This window comes from Bubalus kerabau, chromosome 22 (assembly GCF_029407905.1).
Source record: "Bubalus kerabau isolate K-KA32 ecotype Philippines breed swamp buffalo chromosome 22, PCC_UOA_SB_1v2, whole genome shotgun sequence".
In the NCBI taxonomy this organism is placed as follows: Eukaryota; Metazoa; Chordata; class Mammalia; order Artiodactyla; family Bovidae; genus Bubalus; species Bubalus kerabau.
Genome location: NC_073645.1, coordinates 26,945,378 through 26,961,100, shown reverse-complemented (window position 1 = coordinate 26,961,100; position 15,723 = coordinate 26,945,378). Strand labels below are relative to the sequence as shown.

Here is a 15,723-nt window from a genome sequence, read left to right as displayed (position 1 = left end):
AGAAAACTTTAAAATGACTCTAATGCCTGTGGTATTAAGTGATTTGCTCCAGGTCAACTAATTAGATAGCAGCTTCCTTTGGTGTCCTAGCACCCTTCTTCAAGAAAGCTGGAAGGATAATAGGCTACTCTGTACCAAGCAGTTGTGTGAACAGTCTTAGAACTTAGGATCTACATGAGTTCTGACAGTACAGAGAAAAAAGTATTAACACAGTTAGAACTCTTGGCCTCCATTTCAGATGCTTGGCATTGCTCCACAGTCACAAAGTTTATTGTGATTGTGAACAATAAGATTAATTGTGAAGACACTACTTTAAATATTTGAAATTAGAATGGAAAAATGCTGGAAACAGATGGGGGGGGGGTTGGGGTGTAAATTGAATTAAATAGTAATTGTGTCCCAAGTCTAGGGATGGACAAGTGACTTGAACAGTCGGTTTTCTAAACCAGAGGGAGAGGTGGTGAGAAAGTCAGAGCCTGGGGCCAGTGATGAGCTGGTCCCCAACCCAATGGTGGATTTTCCCTTCCCTCCTCCCCGACCTGGAGGAGAGGGTTCCAGGGAAGCCTTAGGCTTAAAGGCAGGAGTGTTATCGTCTTGTAACCTCACTGGTAAATGATATCACAGATTGGTTATCCAGGCTCAGATCGATAAGCGACTCAGGCAGTGGATCGATCACATTTCCGGGGAGAATATACCCTTTGTGACCCGCAGGGGGGCAGGTGGTTTATCAAAGGAGGCTCTGGCTTGAAAGGTTTAATGCCGCCTACTTCCCCAGTCCTTGTCTCCAGCTCGGAGGGCCTGAGCGAAAACGGTGGGGGTAATAAACTACTTTTCATGAAAGAGCTCTGGGGGATAGGAGTGGGAGGGGGCCGTAAAGGTGGGGGCCGAAAGGCACAAATCCGCTCCCAGGCCGAAAGCCGGGGCGGGGGCGCTCTGGGTTCATTCCCCCTCGCCCCTCCTCCCTCCGAAGCCACCCCGAGTTTCCGTGCCTGGCCAAGTCGCCCAGCGCCGCGCCAGGCCGCTGGCCGCGCTCTCTGCGCGGTGGGGCCGCGCGGGCCCGCTCCGGCCTCTCCGGCCGGGCTGCAGCCCCCCTCCCCGTCGCCCCGAGCCCCTCCCCCGGGCCCGGAGCCCCTCCCCGCGCGCTTCCCCTCTCTCCCCTCCCTTCCCTTCTCTGCCTGCCCGGCCCTGCCTCCGCCTCCTGCGCCCGCAGCCTCCGTCAGCGCCGAGCCCCCCGGAGCCGGAGCGCAGAGAAGGGGCGCCGCCGGCCCCTCCCCAGCGCGCTGACAGCAGGCTCCGGGGCCCCCGCCCCGTCCCCTCGCCGGCGGGACACACCCCCGCCCCTCCTCTGCTCCGCCAGTTCCCGCCGGACCCACCGGGCGGCGGAGAGAGCGGGCGGGCGAGCCGGAGAGCTGCGGCGGCGCGGGAGGGAAGGGGAGCGCGGCAGGCCCACGGGGAGCCGCCCGGGCTCACGGAGCCCGCGTGCCCTCTGAACAGCCCCCGTCCAGCGGCTGTACCTGTGGGCTTGGGGAGCCCGGGCAGCGGCGCGCCGGCCCGAGGTAGCTGGGGAGACCCGGGGACCCGGGAAGCGGGACAAGGAGCCGGGGCCGGACCGGGATGAGAAGGTGACGCCGCCGGGGGGCGCCACTCGCTTCGTGGGGGAAGATGCTCGCCTACTGCGTGCAAGATGCCACCGTGGTGGACGTGGAGAAACGGAGGAACCCCTCCAAGCACTATGTGAGTACGCCCCCACGACCCCTGCGGGAGGCTGGCCAGGAACCCCCTGAGGGCCCCTGGGTGGCCCCTCAGCCCTCTCCGTGATAAGTCCCGGAGCTGAGCGCCTACAGGGCAGCCTTTGGCGGTGGAGTCTCTTCGCAGGGCTGTGATGTCCAGGGAAGCCTTCTCTGACCTTCCTCCGCTGCTCCCCCCTACCCCCCCCCCGCCCCACGCCCGTTTTCTTTTTTTGGCATTGGAATTGGCAAGTGGCTGCCCTTGTCTGTTACAACGGTGAAGTCATCTGTCCGCCTGAGCATTGATGGATGGTAGGGGGAACGTTCTTCAAACCCTTGCTGGGAAGCTCCGTTGGGAAAGAGCATCTTCCCGGCCCTCCCTGGGGGCTCGGGTCGCTCAGGCGCACGCAGACCGAGATGCTTTCAGAGGTTTACCCGGGGACGGACGCCTCGCACGAGCCTCCTACTTGTGCCCTGGTCTCTGTCTCCCCAGGCTTGGGTCTGGGGGGCCGAGAGAAGCCGCCGCTTCTGCCCTACCTCCACCCTCAGCCCTGAGCTTTGATTTCCTTCTTAAAGCCCTCGTGTCTGTCGGTGTGAGGAAAATTGTGGCTTTTCCTTTTATCCCTCCTCTGGACGTGACCCTTAACCGGGGTTCATTTCCTCTTAAGTGATGCTCCGTCTCCGACACGAGGAGGGAAATGTTTGCTGTGGTCTCCGAGGAGCGGCCGGCTGCCCCTCCCCCTGCCTTCCCAGACTTAATGAGAAGGGGCTAAGGTTGACCGAGCCGAGCTGGGGGCCAGTAGGACGCGACGCCCCTTCATCTCAGCCCATCCCGTCTTCCTATCTTTCCCACCTTAGAAAGTAAATGGTGTCCTTGGCTCCCGAGGCTGCCAGTCCTAGCGGCTTTGCTCCTGTTCTTGAGACAGAAGAGACAGCAAGGACTGCATCTTATTTGCAAATTAGGCATTTAAAGGAGCATTTAGAATGCTCAAAGCATTAATTTTCACAATTAAAACAGGCTGTGGGTTGCTGCCCTAGACAGCACATTGATCTCTGCCTTTTATTTCCTTGTTGGAAGGGGACTGGATTTGTGCTAATGTCAGCCTCAGGCTACTCTTTCTGTCTTTATCCCCAATAGCTCTGATCTTCGGGTTTCTTTTTAGTGGAATAAATGAGCTTGGGCTCAGGTTGGGGAGGAGGTAAACCAAGGAGTCTGGTTCCTGAGGGGGCGGAAAGGTGGGTGCTGGTGGGAGGGTTCATCCTTTTGTATCACTGGCCCAGCAGGCATCCCCCTGCCCTGCCCTTTTGAGAAAGCTGTCTTTGGAGGATTTGGGTTCCCATGTGGTCGCCCTCCTCTGAGGCAGATGTCCATTGGCATATCCCAGCCCTTATTATGAAGTCAGCCTTCCTAACTTCTTTTCTCGAATGTTGCAGTTTTAGGGCTTCTTTTCTAGTCCTCAGGTAAGGTAGGCACTGCTTTCAACAGATGGCACTCTCTATGGATCTTAGGTGAAACATCAGACCTTAGCTTTGACCAGTGATGTCCAAGGTTACAGATGTAGAACACACTAGCCAGGAGCCTTGCTAAAGGGACTAGTGGCCCCCTGCGAGAGTGTTGAGAGGTGGTTAGTGCTGAGGCTTTGAGTGAGAGGCTCTCGTTCAAAGCCTGGCTCAGACACTGAGTAGCTGTGCAACTTTGGGCAATTTACTGAACCTCCATGTACCTCAGTTTCCTCATTTTTCAAATGAGGATAATAGTAGTATCTACTTCATAAGATTGTCTGGAGAATTAAATGAGATCATCCATGCAAAGCACTTAGTGCGGTCCTGGCACATAAGGCACTTATTAGATGGTAGCTTATGATTGGCATGATTCTGACTAAGAAAGCACTTTTGAAAAGCAGCTATTAATGGTCTGGCAAGAAGGAAGAAAGATTTGGGGTTTTAAGATTGCTAATAACTTGTTCTCTGTGAAAAATACAAAAAAAAAGTCCCATCCAGTTCCATCGACATGATCATTTCCTCCCTTTTCATGGACAGTGTTTTCTGGGACATGTCCGCTTCCCATGTTAAGAATCAGTGATGCTATGTGTGGGCTGGGAGTGATGTCACTGAGCAGACGGGAGCATACAGAGCCCTGAACGCAGGTTGTGGAAAACAGCTAAAGGAGACAGTGTTGTGTATTATGGAACTGTGGAGCTGGCAGGGACCTGAGGACTCCTGAGACTCCACCCGTTATTTTACAGACGAGGAAACTGAGAACCGGTTGGGGTAGAGTCGCTTGTGACACAGCGAGTCACAGCACCTGGGTCTAATTGGCCTTCTGCCCATCACGTTTGTTGGGTTCATCTAAGTTCCCTAGAAGGCTGGTTGGGGTTGATGAGGAAGACAAATATCTGGTCATAGCAAGAGGTTCCTGCATGTGCGGGGCATTAATGCATCAGGAGAGGGGGCTGATAGTAGAGTGTGTCGATGGGGCCAACAGGGCAGGAGGAGCGAGGCGGGGAGGCAGCGCCTCTGAAGCCTAGGGTCACCTCCTCCCTTGGCCTCTGCAAGGCCGACACCACACACCAGAAGGTCAAGTGTTCTGGCCAAGGCACTTTGGTGTGGGTAGCCGGCAGGACACACTGCGCCTGTGTCATGTATGTCCTGGAAGCCGTTCTGCACTGTAGAAGCTTGCCCTCTTCCCACCTTTCCTGGTGAGGTGACGGTGAATTCTGAGTCTGTGGTTTGGCAAATTGCAGAGCTGAGCAGCTTTATGGGATATGCACGTTAGCCGGAGCTAGCTGATGAGAGGCCTGGGACCCAAGCAGGAGGGGCTCTGCCGGCTCCAGAATGCTGGGAACACACTGCAGAGGTCCTCTCAGGACATCCAGCCAAAGGCAGGCTTGTCTCTGGGATGGGTGTGGAGCCGCCTAGATACCAAGGGTCTTGTGTTTTGGCCTGTTTATGAAAGGGCAGGCAGGTGACCTGCATCATTTGGGTGGTACTGTCAGCCCTTGGCTTCCTTCCTCTCTGCCAAGGCCTTGCTTGGGATGCAGGAGGGGGGAGTGTTTGGGGGAGGTAGGCAGCTGCTGCTTAGACCAGGCTCCATGCCTGGAGCTGGGCTCCTCTCTCAGCTGTTATGAGCTGTCCCTGGAGAGACCTTAGGTAAACTGGCTTTGGCCTCAGACCACTTGTCTTTCAAATGGTCCTAATGGCGCTGGATGCAAACTGCAGTTACCTTTGACAACTTTCCATGAGGATGTGAGCTCCGGTTCACATTCTTTGCACCCACACGCATGTGTAGGTGTAAGTCAAGTCATATGGTGTTGGAGAGGAGCTGGCGCATCTAAAGCAAACAAGAAATTATTTGTTTGGATTTGAGAGGCGTTGTGCTTTCGCAGTCATTTCCTCTCCTGATTGTTTATTTCAGATAAATACCAGTCGTGAATGTTCTGATCCTCTACAGGACTCTTCAGGGAATGCAAATAATAGCCAGTGTGAGCAGTTACTGTCATTGGTGCCAGATGCTCAATGTGTAAGATTTCATGTGATTCCTACAGTCCATGCAAAGTCTTTGGTTTCTTAATACAGATGGGTGAGCTGAGACGTGGAGAGGTGAGAAGTTGCTCAGGGTCTCCCAGTTAGAGATGTGGGTCCACTCAGGTCACTTCACCTCCAGAGGAAGATACAAACCTACAATGAGGCCCTTCTCCTCCACTGGAGTTGGTTGTGGAGACCAGGCTCAGAATTACAGGACAACGAGAGAGCAATCCCAGGGGGTGTTTGAGAATGCACTCACTATGTGGGACCTGGTGTCCCAGAGGAGAGCATGTGACAGGCAATGGGGGGAGGTCACTGTGAGGCAGGGGATTAGAACAAACCCAAGATGATGTCTGCTCTCCAGTGATGCCTGAGCTGATAAATGAAGGATCCACCCTGGAGAAATAATACATTCTCTTGTGTGTTTAGAGCATCGCAGATTTGGGGCTTGGTCCTGGGAGCTACATTTTTAGGAATTGGGCATAGACCCATTCATTTCTCTGCCTTTCATTTTTTTTTCCTTAAGCCCTTAGACTGTGGATCCAGCCCCACAGGAAGAAGGATGTGCAGCTGCAGTATGGACAGGGTCTTCTCAGGCCAGTCCCACTGTAGAATTACTGGTGTTGGGCAGTTCAGGTTTTGAATCTTGGCTCTGACTCTTCCTGGGTGAGCAGCCTGGAGCCAGCCACTCTGGGTCTCAGTTTCCTCACCTGTAACCTTACAAGGATTTGGAAAATTGATCTGAGATCATTTGGGGGCAAAGCTTCTACTTTTAGTGCCTTACCTCGTGGCGCTAGTGGTAAAGAATCCCCCTGCCAATGCAGGAGACAGAAGAGATGTGGGTTCACTCCCTGGGTCAGGAAGATCCCCTGGAGGAGGACATGGCAATCTACTCCAGTATTCTTGCCTGGGGAATCCCATGGACAGAGGAGCCTGGCAAGCTACAGTCCATGGGGTCACAAAAAATTGGACACGACTGAAGTAAGTACCTGGCGCCCATCATGGGTACTCAACATACTAGCATCTGTCTGGTTCTCCTTATCACTGAAACCCGTGAGTACATTTAGAATCTGATAGGCGAAGCTGTAAGAGAAGGGAAGACTGAGGCCAAAAAGGAAGGCCAGCTGTTCACAGTCTGATGGGAAAGTGGGCTACATGCCCCATGGAAAACACTCAATATACAAGAGAAACAGATAAACAATGAGCAGCTGTTCAGACCTGGAGGGCTTCCTGGAGCTGTCCAAGTGTTGGCTTCCTGGTGTGTTGGGAAGGAACATGTGTTGGGGGAGGGAAATAGAGAGGTGCTACAGGTGAGGGCAAGGTCATATAGGATCCCAGCCCCAAAGTCAGTGCCACACATGGGCCAGCACTCTTCCCTTCTTTCTTTTGGGCTCCCCAGGTGGCTCAGAGGGTAAAGAATCTGCCTGCAATGCAGGAGACATAGGTTCTATCCCTGGGTCAGGAAGATCCCCTAGAGGAGGGCATGGCAACCCACTCCAGTATTCTTGCCTGGGAAATCCCATGGACAGAGGAGCCTGGTAGGCTACAGTTGATAGAGGTGCAGAGTTGGACACCACTGAATCGACAGAGCACACATACCTGTTTCGTTACTATCTGTCTGTCTGTCTCTCTCTCTCACACACACACATAAGAACAGTTTTTTCTCCTGCTCCAAGGAGGGAAGTGATCTAGGGGTGATTCACGGGTCTGACAAAGATTCCTGCTCATGGAACAACCGACCACATCCTTCAAGGCTGATGGAAGAAGGAACACAGTCAGCCATTTATCATGGTCCTCTTTAGAGCCAGCCAAGTGAGGGCTTGGGGGGACAAATTGGGATTGGAATCACCATGTGTGGTGGCAGGCAGAGGGGAGGCAAAGGGAAGGGAAAAATAAACCTATTTGATGTCATTGGAGACCGGTTCCAGATCCAGAAATATAAGCGCCAGCTGCTGCATTTTCCAAAGAGATATTCCGAGGCCAGCATGAGTTAATCGTTGGTGGAGGCAGTGAATTAGAGGAGTGTTGTTAGGACTTCTGACTTTGGGGTTTGCACAGCGGTCCCTGGAAATTGCCTTCTAATTTCCTCAGCCTGAGTCACTGACCAGACTATTTCTTGGCCAGAAAAAGCCTAACAAGCAACTCTGTTCTCTTTTGCCTCTTTATTAAATGAAATAAAACAAGTAATAGAGTTATACATACGGTAGTCACACTTACTCCTCTTGAGTTCTGAGAGTCCAGGAACAGGATCATGGGTGAAGACAGGGATCCCGGGAACAGGAAGGACAAGGGGTGTGTGTGGGAAATGAGGTGGAGACTCTGGCTTTGGAAACGGTTTCTGAGTCAGGGCCAGAGGTGTTCTCTGCCGTGGCTATTGCCAACAATAACGGAAGAGTCCAGGAGGGTGATCAGCATTTCAGGAGGCGATTCCCAGGGCTGTGTGTGACTTCTTGCCTGGGCCAGGTTGCTTCGGCTGCTGCTCTGTGTAGTGGAGTCAGGACAGGAGGGAGGGAGGGAGGCACACTGGGCCACAAGGAGGCCCCCAGCAGCCTCCAGGTGGCTCACATTAGCAGTGGGTGCTGAGCAGAATCCAGTGAGGATGTCGAGATGCAGTGAGAAGGGAGAGAACCAGTATATGAGTGCCTGCTATGTGCCAGGCAGTGCAGAAGAGACCTTTCAGAGGGGATTTCATTTTAACATCATAACCTCCCCATGAAGTAGGTCAGTGTTTTAATCCCCACTTTACAGGTGTAGAAACTGAGGCCCAGAGAGTTTATGCGGCTCTCACTTAGAGTAATTCAGTGTCAGGGCTGGGATCCTTACTCTGGCATCTGACACCAGAGTCTATGAGCTTGTCACTTTCTTCCCCATTAGAGCCAGGTCAAATGTGAGGAGTATGAAAGGAACCAAGGAGTCTGGGCCACACCTCCTGAGAGTAACATGTGTGTCTGGAAGGCTGTATTGTTGGAGAGTCCCTGGGCTCTGCTATCCCCAGGCCAGAATCCTGTCTCTACCACTTACTGCCCTGGGATTTGGTGCAAGTTCCTTCTCTCTCTGTGCCTCAGTTTTCCTCACCTGTTAAAAACAAACAAAACCAAGCAAACAAACAAAAATGAGGGGGAAATAGGACCTAGCTCGAAGGGCTATGGTGAAGAGTAAATGAGTCGATAAATGTGAGCTTAGACCAGTAGCTGGCACATATTAAGTACTGCATAGGCATTTGTACTAATATTAAGACCCACTTCCCTGGTGGATTAGATGGTAAAGAATCTGCCCACAATGTGGGAGACCTGGGTTCAATCCCTGGGTTGGGAATATCCCCTAGAGAAGGAAATGGCAACCTTCTCCAGTATTCTTGCCTGGAGAATTCCATGGACAGAGGAGCCTGGTGGGCTACAGTCCATGGGGTTGCAAGGAGTTGGACACGACTGAGCAACCAGCAGTTTCACTTTCAGAGCTTCAGAAGGAGTTCTGTGTGAACTGGAGTTTTTCAGGGAAGACTGACTGGCGAAGGCCAGCTTCGTGATGGGCCTCAAGGAGTAACTGGGGATTGGGTGGGAAAGAATAGGATTTAGGTGGGAAAAAGAGGGGAAGGCATGCCAAGAAAGGGAAAAGCAAAGGTGCTGGAGGTGGAACATGCAAGGAAAACATGGGCAAAACCCAAGCCGGGAAGGATAGGGAGGAAGGGCGACCAGCTGTTGAGAGCCTCACATACCCGTCTAGAGGCTTTACCTCCGCAACTTCCATTCCTCCCAAGGATTGCAGGGGACAGGACCCGCTTGTCCCTGTGGGGTCCTTCTGGTGAGCCCCAGAACTGGCTCTAGGGTTGTTGTTGCAGCCATGGCGGGAACAGAGCTACCTATGTAGGGATGGGAACCATTTCTGTGTGTTGGGGACTCTACAGTTGGCAGGCCAGAGCCTGGCCCTTCTCTGTTTATAGCTCTTACTCGGAAAGGTCAGGCTGCCTCATAAAAGTTGATTGCACCCCAGAGGTCTTGGGGAATGAGGGTGGTGGAGGGGCAGCAAGAAGTGAGGTGTTGACTGCTTTGGGCCTCATCCGTGGAGGGCCCCACTGCCAGGGCCTTATGTCACAGCGAGGTCATTTCCATCTCCAGTCCCCAGCACTGCCACTCAAGCACCCCAGTGGCAAGAGAGGAGACCCTTGTTCTCGGAGGGTCTGGGGGCTAATGCTGAACAGCTTGCTGGGAGCCCAGGATGTCTCCAAAGTCTCAGCGTCACCTGAAACTTTCAGGCCAGCGTTGTCTTCTATCTCAGCATCTCTCTCAACCGGTTTTAGTTAGAAAGACAGTGCTTCAGACTACCTCTTGGTTTATTTAACCCTCACCCCATTGTCAGATGTTCCAGTAAGCCTGATTCTTTAGGGAAAATGTAATAATAACAGCTAACATTTCTAAATGTTTTTTACATGCTGAGTTTTACATGGAAACTCTCAAAACAGCGTGCTGAAGTATGTAGTTGCTACCGACATCCACTTCATGCAGGCCAGGATGCCGAGGTCCAGAGAGCTTAAAATGAATTGCCAAACACCATGCAGCTAAGAAGCTGACCCAGGCCTGCCAGCTCCAAAGCTGACTTTGTCCCCACAGCAGCCTCACAGCCCTTGATCTCTCATCGCGTCTGGGAAGACCAAGCCCCAAGGAGATTCCACCTGAGGCCTGGCTGGTTGGCTCCTTAAGATGGGAAACCTTCCACATGTCACCTTCCCCACTCCATCTCCATTTGCCCATCTAGCAAATGGGCTCATTGCTTCCTTTCTGGCCTGCTGCCTTGCAGAGGGGAGGGTGGATATGAAAGCTGCTTTGGAAAATGCTGAGCCTAGCAAAAATAGCTGTGTGAAGGGGTCCTAGAACCCTCTGTCTGGTTTCTTCATCATTTGAGAAGGAGATGCTTTACCAAAAGGAGCTCTTCCTGATTGAAGTGAATTTCTAGACAAGGTCCCTCTGCCATACTTCTGCCCCAAGAAGCCTGTTCAGTTCAGTTTAGTCGCTCAGTCGTGTCCGACTCTTTGCGACCCCATGAATTGCAGCACGCCAGGCCTCCCTGTCCATCACCAACTCCCGGAGTTCACTCAAACTCCTGTCCACCGAGTCAGTGATGCCATCCAGCCATCTCATCATCTGTCATCCCCTTCTCCTCCTGCCCCCAATCCCTCCCAGCACCAGAGTCTTTTCCAATGAGTCAACTCTTCGCATGACGTGGCCAAAGTACTGGAGTTTCAGCTTTAGCATAAGTCCTTCCAAAGAACATCCAGGACTGGTCTCCTTCAGAATGGACTGGTTGGATCTCCTTGCAGTCCAAGGGACTCTCAAGAGTCTTCTCCAACACCACAGTTCAAAAGCATCAATTCTTCAGTGCTCACCTTTATTCACAGTCCAACTCTCATATCCATACATGACCACAGGAAAAACCATAGCCTTGACTAGACGGACCTTTGTTGGCAAAGTAATGTCTCTGCTTTTGAATATGCTATCTAGGTTGGTCATAACTTTACTTCCAAGGAGTAAGTGTCTTTTAATCACACCATCTGCAGTGATTTTGGAGCCCTGGAAAATAAAGTCAGCCACTGTTTCCCCATCTATTTGCCATGAAGTGATAGGACCAGATGCCATGATCTGAGTTTTCTGAATGTTGAGCTTTAAGCCAACCTTTTCACTCTCCTCTTTCACTTTCATCAAGAGGCTCTTTAGCTCCTCTTCACTTTCTGTCATAAGGGTGGTGTCATCTGCATATCTGAGGTTATTGATATTTCTCCCAGCAATCTTGATTCCAGCTTGTGCTTCTTCCAGCCCAGCGTTTCTCATGATGTACTCTGCATATAAGTTAAATAAGCAGGGTGACAATATACAGCCTTGGCGTACTCCTTTTCCTATTTGGAACCAGTCTGTTGTTCCATGTCCGGTTCTAACTGTTGCTTCCTAACCTGCATATAGGTTCCTCAAGAGGCAGGTCAGGTGGTCTGGTATTCCCATCTCTTTCAGAATTTTCCACAGTTTATTGTGATCCACACAGTTGTAGCCAGGGTCAGTTCAGGACCACTCTAGGCCCTTAGTGAAGATGTTCTCTAGAAAGCCACCTCTGGGAACTTTGCTTCTCTCCAAGTTGGTCGTTTCTGTGAATGGGAAATACAGAGCTATTTCCAGTGCCACCTCTGCCTGCTGTCACCTGAGGGGAGGAGGTGACATCCAGGGGGCTGAGCTAGTGAGGTGGAAGCAGCTGGGCTTTCTGCCCTCCGCTCAGCAGCCCTCTCCAGCCTTTGCTGTCATTTCCTTTGCCTGGTGAGGAAGCCGCCCTCCCTGAGCCTGGGTGGAAGTGCGTGGGTGGGGTGGGGGCCGGATCCCTTCCTCTCTCTGTATCAGTGCAGCATAAATTATGCAGCAGGGTTCTGTGGGGGCCCTCCTGTCTGTCTCTGGGATCCCTGGAGTGTGAACTTCAGACCTGGCGGAAATTGATCACTCCAGGGGGTGGGGGGGTGGGGTGCTGCCCAATGCTGATAGTGAACTTCAGGGCGGAGCAAGTGGGGTAAGGGATGGAGCGGGTGTGTATTTTAAACCCTGTTTTGTTCATAAAGAGACTGACTCAGAAAATTGAGGTCGCACTGTTAGTCAAGCACAGGGCCAGGTGTGCTGGGCCCCTCGCCCTAGGCGATGCCTGTGTCCCACTGTCACTATGACTCACATGTGGGTCCCTCTCCCAGAGGGATCCGGGGTGCTGCCCCAGGGTAGCAGGGGCTTCTCCCTGCTCAGCACAGGGTCCTCCTGGGGAGTAGTATTCCTCGTGGAGAAGGCTTGCCTTGCGGCTTTGCCCACCTGAGGGTTCTGAGCACTGAGGGATTGTCTCTGGCGTTTGAAGCGGCTGCTCTGTGAACTCTTTCATGGTAGGCCCCATTCTGACCCAGCTTTATTCCGTTTCCTGATGGCCCAGACCCAAAGGGCTATTTTAAGGGCCTTGCCTGTGTGGGAGAATTTCTCTTTGTAACAACAGGGAGGGAGGCTTGGCATGGTGCTGGCAGTGGGGCTCAGAGAGAATGCAGTTCTTTCCTGAATTCTGCCTCCTGGGCAGGACTCAGCGGGCTCTCAGCACAGGGCCCCGGCACCCAGGAGGGACCCAGTCGCTCGTCCATGAGGGCAGGGCTGCCCAGGGATTTCTGCTTGCCTAAGCCTAGGCAGGTTGGCAAACTGATCCTTTTCTTGCAGAGCTAAGGCCTGTAATAGGCAATGTCCGGACTTGGGTCTCAAGCAGGGGTTAATTATTGACTTTAGTCATCACTCACTGGCAGTTGGAGAAAAGCAGCCTCATTTTTCCCATGATCACTGGACGTGGCGGCTCCCGGGTAAGGGAAGTGGGCAAGTTGAGTCAGAGAATGTGTGAGTAGAGCCCTTCTAGGTGCAAGCATGGGGCTGGGGCTTCTTATCTGCTGTCTTCTGGAATCCCCATCGCCACCCTGAGCATCATCCCTGTGGGAGGGGCAGCCTCTCGCCCTGCATCACATGGCCCTGAACAGTGAGAGCCAGGGTTTGAACCCAGATGTCTGCAGTGACAAAGCCTGTGCAGGTCTGATGGCTCACCCATCCCCGCCACACAAAGGTTAGGTGGCTAGTTGGCAGTATTAGTCTTTTGTCCTTGCCCCCAGCTGGAGACATCCACACATATCAAAAACTAGCTGCACTGGGTCTTTCTTTACCCACTCTGGTCTTCATCAGACTCTGGTCTCTGTGGTTGTATTTCTCCCTCTGCTTCATGCACCCTTGGGAATCCCAGCCATGATCTGTGGTTCTGTTGGGGTACAGACAGCTGAGAGCACTGCCCTGGGCTGAAGAAGGGAAGTGAACCCAAAGGGTTATGTACAGCAGGCCTTCCCTTGGAAGGCTGGGGCCCTGAAGCTTTATAGTGGTTTTGTCTCTCAAGAGCTTCCCGAGAGGCTGGAGGCCTAGGGAACACATCACGTGGGTCCCTGATAAAACTTCAAGGGTCTGGACTAAACCCTGGTTATCTGCCCACCCTGACCTTCCCCCCGAGCCCCTCCATTGACACATGATGTGGTTGGAGCTGGCATTTGGGATAAGATAACAAGCCTCTTGCTACCCAGAATGGACCCCTAGCAAGGTCTGGCCGCTATTTTGGGATTCAAAGTTTTATCCCCCCCAGACTCTTGTCCAGAGCACTTTTGAAAGCCTGCTCCTTCAGAAGCTCCAGCTGCGGGGGGCTGTCCATCATCTCCTGGAGGATGGGGGCTAGCATGGCACTGTGGCTGGGAGCAGGGAGTGGTTTACTTCCCCGGCACTTTCAGCCTGTGGCTTGTTCTGGTTAAACTAGGCTCTGGCAACTGGACAGCTCTGGAGAGGGCCTCAGGTGTCAGCATTTGGAAGTTGAGGACATGAGGATGGGAGCAGAGCACCAACGCCTCTGCCCCATGGGCTCAGCTCTGAAACTCTTACTGCCTTGTTACACTTGTTCACATTTCTTCTCTGCCATGGGCCTCAGCTTTCTCATCTGTAAAATGTGAATCAGTTCAGTCGCTCAGTCACGTCTAACTCTTTGCAACCCCATGGACTGCAGCATGCCAGGCTGTTACTCTACATAATGTTGGGCGCATGATAGTTTTTCAATAAATGGCAGCTGTTGTTATTATTAACTTGGTCATCCTTCATGGTTCTTTTTTGTTTGTTGGTTGGTTGGGTTTATTTGTTTTGTTTTCTAGTTTTTTTCCTTTTTTGGCTGTACTGGGTCTTCATTCCTGTGTGTGGGATTTCTCTTGCTGTGGTGGCAGGGGCTTCTCTTTGTTATGGAGCACAGGTTCTGGGTGCTTGGGCTTCAGTCGTTGTGGCACGCAAGCTCAGTAGTTCCAGTTTTCAGGCTCTAGAGTACAGGCTCCATACTTATGGTGCTTAGTTGCTCCAAGGCATGTGGAGTCTTCCCAGACCAGGGATCGAACCCATGTCCCCTGCACTGGCAGGTGGATTCCTGGCCAGTGTACCTCCAGGAAAGTCCTCATGCTTCGTGGTTTTGCTTAGTTTCTGTCAACTCTCAGAAGCTTCTTTGACTTCTCATCTTACAATGTCTCCTGTCTGTGAATTTTTATAATGTTTATTGTTTTTACCTCTCCTGTAACTCTTACCAAGAATGACCTTGGGTTCTCAGTTTGGGGCAAGCCTATGTCTTGACTGGTTAAAAAGCTTGTTGAGGGATGGACTCTGATCTGATGCTTATTTATATTCATTTATTCATTCATTTTAATACTAATTCATTCATTCAGTTACTCAATCAACATTTGAATGTTAACCGTGTGCCAGCCACTGGAAACATAGCAAGACTGCTAAAAATCCCTGCCCTTTTGGAGCTCACATTCTGATAGGGCTCATATTCTGAAACAATAAACAAACGAAAAATTGGTGAAATCTGGAGTGTGGTAGATGGGGGATAAACGTTGTAGAGAAAACTGAGCGGGGGGAGGGAGATGGGATGGCGGCCATGGTGTGAGTTGCTGTGTTAGCTTTTAGAGCTTGGCCAGGGACAGCCCCCGTGTGTAGTGACTTTTGAATAAGATCTGAAGGAGGAGGACAAGTGAGGCCTGCAGATGTTTGGAGGGGAAGTGGTTGATGGAGAGGGAACAGCAAGTGCTAAGGCCCTGAGCTAAGACCATGCCTGGCCCTTTCAGGGAGGAACAGGGGGCTGGTATGGCCCTGGGGCATGAGCAACGGGGCGAGGTCAGACAGGTAAAGGATCCAGTTTGGGTCCAGACCGAGCAGGGTACTCTGCTCAGCAGCAAGGCTTCTTGACTTGCTGAAGATGGAAACTGGCCAAAAACACCTACTTGTGTGCAGGGCACCACCATGCTGAAAGCAGTTTCTCCGACTGGGAGCCCGAGGGTGGCAAGCTCCTACAAAGGCAGCAGCCCCCACATCCTCCCGTCTTTAACACCCCTTCCCTAATGCTAGTGGAAGGTCTGGATCACAGTAGGTCCTCAAACAATGAGATAAATCTGTAGATGAAGGCTTTATTCTATTAAAGCCCCTTCCTCCTACCCCACTCCTTTTTTTTTTTAAAGAACCACAGCTTTTAACTTACAATTGTAGCAATTGGTTATTTGAAATGTCAAGTATATATTCCTGTTCTTGCCTGGGAAATCCCATGGACAGAGGAGCCTGGCAGTCTACAGTCTATGGGGTTGCAAAAAATCGGACACAACTTAGTGACTAAGCATGCATCCTTATAATAGTCTAAGTGTGGTCAGATCCTCAGGCCAGTCCCCAAAACCTTTCTCATCCATGGAGTAGGTGGAATTATAGCATGAGGAACCAGATGTCTCTAGTTCACCTGTATCACGGGCTAGCTTAGTCCATGTGTAATATCCAGGGAATTTCCTCCACTGTTCAGTGAGAAGGAAACTTCCAGGCTAATTGATGATGATGGTGATGATGATGATAATAATCATACTACTAACAATATTTGG

The 15,723-nt window shown here is 51.9% G+C and overlaps 1 protein-coding gene across 2 annotated transcripts in view; it reads left to right on the top strand.

Annotated features, from left to right (window-relative positions):
- Positions 1–1,132: 1,132 nt before the first annotated feature.
- Positions 1,133–15,723, top strand: part of SH3PXD2A (SH3 and PX domains 2A) — a 248,259-nt gene continuing 233,668 nt past the window's right edge. Inside the window, exon 1 of one of the 2 annotated variants that reach the window (XM_055560250.1) lies at positions 1,133–1,734. In XM_055560250.1, coding sequence (XP_055416225.1) covers positions 1,663–1,734 — 72 coding nt within the window. In that variant the 5' untranslated portion in view covers positions 1,133–1,662. The remainder of the gene's footprint in view (positions 1,735–15,723) is intronic. The other variant, XM_055560251.1, reaches the window with a different exon arrangement.